This window comes from Babylonia areolata, chromosome 1 (assembly GCF_041734735.1).
Source record: "Babylonia areolata isolate BAREFJ2019XMU chromosome 1, ASM4173473v1, whole genome shotgun sequence".
NCBI lineage: Eukaryota > Metazoa > Mollusca > Gastropoda > Neogastropoda > Buccinidae > Babylonia > Babylonia areolata.
Window position 1 is genome coordinate 98434168 of NC_134876.1, and position 10000 is coordinate 98444167.

At 45.7% G+C, this 10000-nt stretch overlaps 1 protein-coding gene across 1 annotated transcript in view; it reads right to left on the bottom strand.

Moving 5' to 3' along the window:
* LOC143290100 (transient receptor potential cation channel subfamily V member 1-like) overlaps nt 1–10000 on the bottom strand; it is a 41386-nt gene that overhangs the window by 26197 nt on the left and 5189 nt on the right. The window contains exons 2-4 of the mRNA XM_076599392.1: nt 9783–9879; nt 7390–7496; nt 6019–6159 (exon numbers count right to left, since the gene is read on the bottom strand). Coding sequence (XP_076455507.1) covers nt 6019–6159; nt 7390–7496; nt 9783–9867 — 333 coding nt within the window. The 5' untranslated portion in view covers nt 9868–9879. The remainder of the gene's footprint in view (nt 1–6018; nt 6160–7389; nt 7497–9782; nt 9880–10000) is intronic.

The following is a 10000-nucleotide window of genomic DNA, read 5'->3' on the forward strand; positions in this document are numbered from 1 at the left end:
ACACCGCTTCTGTCATCGTCACAAGTCACACTGACAGCGACATGGATCGTGCAGGGACCCATAGTGAGAAAGGGAGACAATGTGCAGCAGAGGAACAGCCCAAGTCAGTGGAACAACTGGAACAAGAACTCCACACCCACATGTTCGGGAGTGACGCCACAAGACAGACTGAGAGAGATTTCGTGAGTGTTGTGCAGGAGGGCATCCTTGCCCTTTACAGAGAAGCGATGCGCATGCTTGTTGGTTTGAAAGTTCCCGCATCTTGTGTCCGACAAGTTATTGGACAAGCGAAACAAGGAAGAAGGAAGACTGGTGACCACATCCCACTCCAGCAGATCAAGCAGAACATTAATCAGTGTGAATGGATGATGCCCAGTGAGGAGACCACTTCTCACCAGCTGGATCTGCTGACACCCTTACAAAGCATGGCTCTTGGTGTGGACGGCATTCGTGGGTTGATCGTGGTAATGGTTACGCATTTTCTCTGGTGTCACACTGCCTTCAGTGTTCTGCAGCTGAACAAAACGTTGGACTGGTTTCAGCTGTGTTTGGAATTTCAGCACCATAGGTACTACCAAGAGTTTACCGACTTCATCAACGTCCGCGGGTCAGAAGTAGCATTTTTGGCAAACCGGAACCATTGGAGGCGACAGTTTTGCCAAACCTCGGATTGTGCCTTTGAGGTGGTCTGTGATCCTCACATGTTTTCTGCTGACACTCCTCTCAGAAAGTAACGGGACAGGTTTGCTTCAGATGTTGATGTAGTACTGATCGTTATTTCCTTTGTTCAACAGATGGGAGAAGATGTATTCCCGCCCTACTCCCCTTCCATTCATCATATCCCCCTTTTTTTAGAATTCATTTCATCACACATTTTCTACCTCCTCCCCCCGTCTCAATTCCGTCGCATATAATTCACTCATTAAGTCACAACAGGATTTTATTTTCTTCCCCAACAACCCCCACCTCCCATTATCAACTGTTTGTGCATTCCGAACAGCAGTCAGGATTTCACCCCTCACCCTCCATCTTGTTCTTCTTGACTTCAGACCAGAACATCAAATCGTCCCTGGACCTCTTCAACATTATTGGAAGTAACCATGTGTTTTACTGTGTGGTGGCTATTGTGTCACAATGGATAAGGGGAGACAGAAGATGGAGACAGAAGATGGAAACAGCAGAAGATGGTGACAGAATATGGAGACAGAAGATGTAGACAGCAGAAGACAGAGACAGAAGATGGTGACAGAAGATAGAGACAGAAGATGGAAACAGCAGAAGATGGTGACAGAAGATAGAGACAGCAGAAGACAGAGACAGAAGGTGGTGACAGAAGATAGAGACAGCAGAAGATAGAGACAGAAGATAGAGACAGAAGATGGAGACAGCAGAAGATGGTGACAGAAGATAGAGACAGAAGATGGAGACGGCAGAAGATGGTGACAGAAGATAGAGACAGAAGATGGAGACGGCAGAAGATGGTGATAGAAGATAGAGACAGAAGATGGAGACAGGAGATGGAGACAGAAGATAGAAGATGGTGACAGAAGATGGAGACAGCATAAGATACAGACAGAAGTTGGAGACAGCAGAAGATAGAGACAGAAGATGGCGACAGAAGATGGAGACAGCAGAAGATGGTGACAGAAGATAGAGACAGAATTTGGTGACAGAAGATGGTGACAGCAGAAGATGGAGACAGAAGATGATGACAGAAGATAGAGACAGAAGATGGAGACAGCAGAAGATGGTGACAGAAGATGGAGACAGCAGAAGATGGTGACAGGAGATGGAGACAGAAGATGGTGACAGCAGAAGATGGTGACAGCAGAAAATAGAGGCAAAAGATGGAGACAGAAGATGGAAACAGCAGAAGATAGTGACAGAAGATGGAAACAGCAGAAGATGGTGACAGAAGATGGTGACAGCAGAAAATAGAGGCAAAAGATGGAGACAGAAGATGGAGACAGAAGATGGAGACAGAAGATGGAAACAGCAGAAGATAGTGACAGAAGATGGAAACAGCAGAAGATGCTGACAGAAGATGGTGATAGAAACTGGTGACAGCAAAAGATGGTGACAGAAGATGGTGACAGAAATTGGAGACAGCAGAAGATGGTGACAAAAGATGGTGACAGAAACTGGTGACAGAAGATGGTGACAGAAATTGGAGACAGCAGAAGATGCTGACAGAAGATGGTGACAGAAGATGGAGACAGCAGAAGATGGTGACAGAAGATGAAGACAGAAGATGGTGGAAAGACTTCTGTGTGTACTGTTCGTTTTCCCAGACACTTTTTCCTGACAGTCACTTTACGAACGAAAATGTGCGTGTGAATTGTGTGTGTGTGTGTGTGTGTGTGTGTGTGTGTGTGTGTGTGTGTGTGTATGCGTGTGCGTGTGTGTGTGTGTGTGTGTGTATGCGTGTGCGTGTGTGTATGCGTGTGTGCGTGTGTGCATATGCGTGTGCGCGTGTGTTTGTTTGTGTGTGTGTGTGCTTGAGCGTTTGTGTGTGGGTGTGTGTGTGTGTGTGTGTGTGTGTGTGTGTAACTGTGTGTGTAACTGTGTGTGTTGTGTGAGTGTGTGTCAAGTCAAAATTTTATTTCAGTATGGTATAGTATATTCAGCTTTTTTTTTCTCTCTCTCTTACATCACACCACCTAATAAAATGAAAAGGATAAAGTTGAAATAAAGAAAAGAGGAAGTAGATCTGAAAAACGATATCCATATATATATATAAACAAAATAGTGTGAAAATGAAATTATACACGGCTGCATATCTGTTTCACGCAGATAAATACACACGCTCGTGCATGATTACACCACCCACACCTGATTAAAAACACATGTTTCCTCGTACACTGTCAACGCAATAATGTGCAAAACGTTACACACAAAAATGAAGCAGTAGACAAATAGAATAGTATTACTGTCCATCTTTCATTCAGAACGCCATTTTCTTAAGATTTTTCTTTAAAAAAACAAAACAAACAAAAAACAAAACAAAACAACAACAACAAAAACGTTCTTGTTTGTGACAGTTTTAAAACTGAGTGGAATTTTATTCTATAAATTTCCACCAGAGTACTGGAATCTGGATTTGTACAGGTACGCAAGGTTATTTCATGGCCTAGGTATGCATAACATATGATTGTGTCTGTGGACTTCTTTTTTTTTTCTTTTTTTTTTTTTAAATGTGTATTTTTTTCGCAGCATTTCCATGTATAATATACTGAATGTAACCTACCTTGCTGAATGCAGTGAAAAGATACTATCTTAAGTTGTTCATAGTCCATAGGAGTCATGGAGTTCCACTTCAACAATACCATTTTTCTGAATAATTTAAAGTTTGTGTTGCTACTAATGCCTTATAAAGCTGATGCCTAATCGATGACTGGCAGAACATGTGCACGCACAGAAAAAAGACTTCCATGAAAGGACGTCACATTTTGATACAGTGTTTCAAGTGTTTCTCGACAGGATTTGACAGACATGACGAAGTTGGTCTGTAGTGTGGGGGATCAAAGGAATCGCTTGAGGTGTGAGTGGAATTACCTAAGCTTGAAATTTCTTACAAAGTGATCGCTTAATCGATTTGGTCTTACATCGGTGATAATTCGCTGAATTTTCCCCACGTGTTTATTATTCAGCATTTTAATGACTTTCCAAATTTGATGAGAATCTTTTGAAGAAAATAACAAAAATAATAAAGAAAAGGCAAAGTGACATTTTGATTGTATGTTCCATGGTGGTTACTTTATTTCTGTGTTTTTGTTTGTTTGTTTTTAAATGTGTGTTTCATTTATCTTCAAATAACCTATACAATAAATTCGATGTCAATTTTTTTCGTTATCTATGGTAGATTTGTTTCTGGTCTGGGTTATCTTCATGAGAATCAGTGGTTTGCCTGACTCACTTCTTCGTTGATGATGTCAGGAGATTTCGGAAGCATTTCGTGGCCTGTACCCTGTCTGTGTTTACTGTCACCTGCACCTCTGTGTCAGTGAAGTGATCGCCGTGTTAGTTCCTGGTTAATTATACCTGTGGAGGCGTTGTGACAGAAGCGGACATGTGTTGGACTCCTGACCCGGGTTTCACCAGTGATCAGGGTTCGAGGCCCCGTTTCGGCACGGTGTTGTGTCCTTGGGAAAGGCACTGCACTCTTTCTTTCTTTCTTTTGCGTTCGACAGCTACGCAGTCACGGTCGAAGTCCGAGGGATGCCACAAACTCGGACGCCCGGTGAAGATCGGCTGCCGTCCCCCAGAGCTTGGTGTTGAGATCAGCACCCCCAGGCCAGGACTGCTGCCGCATCTTCTCATACAGGGGGCAGACTTGGAGAATATTGGATGGGGTCTGGTCAGCCTGGCCGCAATCACATAGGGATGTAGCTGCCACTCCAATCCTCTTCAGGTGTGCTCGGAGGCCGCAGTGTCCTGTGCGAAGGCGGTAGATGGTAGTCTGGTGTCCCCTCTCCAGTGTCCTGATGGGATCTTGGTGTGCCTGGTAGCCTCCGTTCAGGGTGACCCAGCCTCTTCGGAATCTGCGGCGGAGGAGAGTTTTTGCTTCCTCATACGTGGCAGGAATGGTTGGCTGTATGAGCTGGCTTCCTTCCTTAGCAAGGTGGTCTGCACGCTCGTTGCCTGGGAGGCACTGTACTCTGATTTCCCCTCCTCCACCTGGGTGTGAATGGATACCTGACATCGGTTGGGGAATGTTATAACGGCAGACAGAGAGGACTGGGATCCGCCCTCCTACACTGACAAGGAACGTTTCTGTGTCTGTGTTCTTCTTCTGCGTTCGTGGGCTGCAACTCCCACGTTCACTCGTATGCACACGAGTGGGCTTTTTCGTGTATGACCGTTTTTACCCCGCCATGTAGGCAGCCATACTCCGTTTTCGGGGGTGTGCATGCTGGGTATGTTCTTGTTTCCATAACCTACCGAACGCTGACATGGATTACAGGATCTTTAACGTGCGTATTTGATCTTCTGCTTGCATATACACACAAAGGGGGTTCAGGCACTAGTAGGTCTGCACATATGTTGACCTGGGAGATCGTAAAAATCTCCACCCTTTACCCACCAGGCGCCGTCACCGTGATTCGAACCCGGGACCCTCCGATTGACAGTCCAACGCTTTAACCACTAGGCTATTGCGCCCGTCTGTGTCTGTGTTCAATTCAGGCTGCTGTCTGTCGTCTCTCTGTGTCTATCAGTCTGTCTCTCTGAGTCTGTCATGCTGTTTGTGTTTGTGATTTTGTCTCTCTGTGTCTTTCAGTCTGTCTCTCTCTGTTTTTCAGTCTGTCTGTCTGTCTGTGTGTCTGTCTCCTTCTATCGGACAGCCGCGTTGTACGGTAAGGTGTTCACCATCACCTGGACCTGTTGGTAAAGTCCTCCTGTATTTGTTAGTTTTCAGTTAGCTAGCCTGTATATATAACACCTTCTTGCAACAGACTTTTCACTTTGTAGTTCTGAAATTCGGGCTTCACGGTCTGACTGTCCCTGTCTGACTCTCTCTCTGTCTGTCTGTCTGTCTGTCTGACCCGGAAATGAGTGACGTCATCATTTGGTGTCCCCCCATTTGTCTTGTCTTTCTTCTTTGTCTGATTGTCTTTGATGTTGTTGTTGTGTACATGTATATATCATTGTAATCTATATTATTCTGCCGGGGACAACTCTCTTCCCCTGGGTTCTTTTACGAGCGCTAAACGCGTGGGGGGTTTGTGTGTGTGTGTGTGGGGGGGGGGGTGAATCGAATAAACAGACAGCATGTTATTTTTTTTTCTTAAACTAATAATATCGCTACATTCTGTTAGCAGTACCACACACATTAATTTTGTCAGTGGCAAGTGACAAAGTGTGCATTCTTCATAACACACCAATGACTGCTGCCTGAGAAAGCATACACTGATTTCATGTCTTTCCCGGTGAAGACTATTCAAAGAGGATGGCGTCACGCACACTTGTTATTCACAGACGATCGCACATCCACTGTGTGTATAGCCCACAGCGACTGACCTTGACCTCAGTGGGGATCTGGGAGACGACGAAGAGCAGCGCCCTGTCCCTGTCCCCCTCCCGTTGTATCAGCCTGTCGATGATGACCTCCGTCTCCGCCTCCTGCCTGCCCACCATGTACTTGCTGGTCTTGTGGGCCACCTGCACACCGCCACTGCCTTCAGCCTGGCAACCACCACCATCAGCATGGCAACGACGACGATGATGATGATGATGATGATGACAACGACGACGATGATGATGGATACGACGACGATGATGATGATGATGACAACGACGATGATGATGATGATGGCAACGACGATGATGATGATGATGACAGCGACGATGATGATGATGATGGCAACGACGATTATGATGATGATGGCAATGACGATGATGATGTTGACGACAACGACGATGATGATGATGGCAACGACGATGATGATGATGGCAACGACGACGATGATGATGATGATGACAGCGACGATGATGATGATGATGGCAACGACGATTATGATGATGATGGCAATGACGATGATGATGATGACGACAACGACGATGATGATGACGACAACGACGATGATGATGATGGCAACGACGATGATGATGGCAACGACGACGATGATGATGATGATGACAGCGACGATGATGATGATGGCAACGACGATTATGATGATGATGGCAACGACGATGATGATGATGGCAACGACGATGATGATGATGATGGCAACTACGATGATGATGATGACAATGATGATTATGATGATGATGACAACGACGACGAGGAGGACGATGATGATGGTGATGATCATAACGACAAAGACGATTATGATAAGGATGATGATGACGATGACATCGACGATGATGGTGATGACAACTACGATGATGATGATGACAATGATGATGATGATGATGACAACGACGACGAGGAGGACGCTGATGATGGTGATGATCATAACGACAAAGACGATTATGATAAGGATGATGATGATGATAACGAACACGATGAAAATGATGATAATGATGACAACAATGAGGATGATGATTATAGCCTATTGATGTTGACAACGGTGATGATGATGACGATGATGGTGGTGGCAATAACGATGATGATGACGACGACAATGATGAAGATAACAAAACGACAACATTGGAGATACCGACGATGATAACAACGATGAAGATGACGACGACGATGATGCTAACGTTGACGATCACGGTGACCAGTACTATGTACAGCAACAGAGATTATGATGGCGATATGGATGATAACAGTGACGATTGTGCTGCTGCTGTTGATGATGATGATGATGATAATGATGACAGTGACGTTGACGCTGCATTGACATGAAGAAATGAAAGCCGAGACGGTTTACAGAATAATCATACCTCTGCCTGGAAAGTGTCGTCTGCCACATCCTGTCCAATGACGTCACACAGTGACTGTGACGTCAGCGAGCAGTGAAAGTTTGTCATTTCCATGGAGGACCCAGAGACTGAGGAAAAAAATCATTTGCAATTAAAAAAAAAAAAAAAAAAAAACAATTGCGAAATACAGCGCCAGGCATTTTAAACTTTTGACATCATCCCATATTCATACCTGATTGTACAAAACATGATGATATGGTCATCGTTGTTACTGTCGTTATCAACAAGTTTCAGTTTCTCAAGGAGGCGTCACTGCGTTTGGACAAATCCATATACGCTACACCACATCTGCAAGGCAAGTGCCTGACAAACAGCATAACCCAACACGCTTCGTCAGGCCTTGAGTGCATGCATCTGTGTACCAGTCAAAGTGGATTTCTTTTGAATTTTGCCAGAGGACAACACTCTCGTTGCCATGGGTTCTTTTTTCAGTGCGCCAGGTGCATGCTGCACACGGGTCCTCGGTTTATCGTCTCAGTTTGATTGTCCAGTCAAACTTGGGAGAAAGGGTGAGAGCGGGATTCGAACCCAGACCCTCACGGACTCTGTGTTTGCAGATGAGAACGCTATGCCAAATAATGATAATCATCCTCATCATCACTGCCACCAGAATAATACATGAGTATTTCTATACTGTTTTTTTGTTGTTTTTCCAACGACTTCTAGCGAACATTCGTTTATTTATTTATAGTCTGTTCATCACAGGCTTCTAGCGAACAGTTATCACCATATTCATCATCTTTGTCATCATCGTCGTAGTCGTCGCCATCATGATCGATTAGTACTTTATTATATTCATCATCATCATTATCATCATCTCAAGAAGGAACCAGCTTTTCTATGGCGTTTCCCAGCGGCTCAAAGCATACGGTTAGCATCATAACCCTCATCACTGTGTCATCGCCATCTTGATCAATACCTATATGGAGCAGTGACCATGGGATAGTGCGCCCCACCAGAAGCTAGCATCCACAGGTTCCGGTCCTGTGTACTGACCGGAAGTATTACCCCCCCCCTTCCACTGGACATTGAGTGGGGGTCTGGGTGTTAGTCTTTCGGGCGAGTCGATAGCCGAGGTCCCGTGCACAGCATGCACTTTTCTCATGTAAAGAAACCCATGGCAACAAAAAGGTTGTCCCTGGTAAAATTCTTGAAGAAAAAATCCCACTCTGACAGTAATCAAAATACACTTGCAGACAGAACAGAAAACGAAAAACAACAGCCACATACAGGTGGCGCTGCATTGTGGCGACGCGCTCTCCATGGGGACAGCAGCCTGGATTTCACACAGAGAAATCCGTTGTGACGAAAACATAAGACCTCGCAATATTTGCATTTGTTTTTATCACAACAGATTTCTCTGTGTGAAATTCGGGCTGCTCTCCCCAGGGACAGCGTGTCGCTACACTACAGCGCCACCCATTTTTTGCTTTTTTTTTCCTGCTGTGCAGTTTTATTTGTTTTTCCTATCGAAGTGGGTTTTTCTACAGAATTTTGCCACGAACAACCCTTTTGTTGCCGTGGGTTCTTTTACGTGCGCTAAATGCATGCTGCACACGGGACCTCGGTTTATCGTCTCATCCGAATGACTAGCGTCCAGACCACCACTCAAGATCTAGTGGAGGGGGAGAAAATATCGGCGACTGAGCCGTGATTCTAACCAGCGCGCTCAGATTCTCTCGCTTCCAAGGCGGACGCGTTACCTCTAGGCCATCACTCCACATACCATGTGATACAATACAATACTGTGCAATACAACATGATATCATGCAATGCAATACCAAACACTACAACACGATATAATACCATGCAATACAGCACAACACAGCACAGCACAGCACAGCACAACATAACGCAACATAACACAGCACGGCACAGCACAGCACAGCACAACACAGCACAGCACAGCACAACACAGCACAGCACAGCACAACACAGCACAATACAGCACAGCACAACACAATACAGCACAGCACAGCACAATACAACATAGCAGCACAGCACAGCACAACACAACATAACACAGCACAGCACAACACAACACGGCACGGCACAGCACAGCACAGCACAGCACAACACGGCACAACACGGCACGGCACGGCACGGCACGGCACGGCACAGCACCACACAACTCAACACAGCACAACACAGCACAACATAACACAACACAGCACAACACAACACAGCACAGCACAACATAACACAACACAGCACAACAAAACACAGCACAGCACAACACAACACAACACAGCACAGCACAACATAACACAACACAGCACAACATAACACAACACAACACAACACAGCACAACACAACACAACACAGCACAGCACAGCACAGCACAGGTACTCACCCCGACTGGAAGGCACGGCACTGATGTCAGTGTCCCCCATGCCAGACCGCACCTTCTTCCTGGGCCGTAGCTCTGTGTCCTCCATGCTTCCTGCAGCCTGTCGGGCACGGCACCACACTTCTTCACTGGGAGGGGTAGGGGGGGTGGGGGTGGGGCGCGCGCGCGCGCACACACACACACACACACACACACACACACACACACACATACACACACAC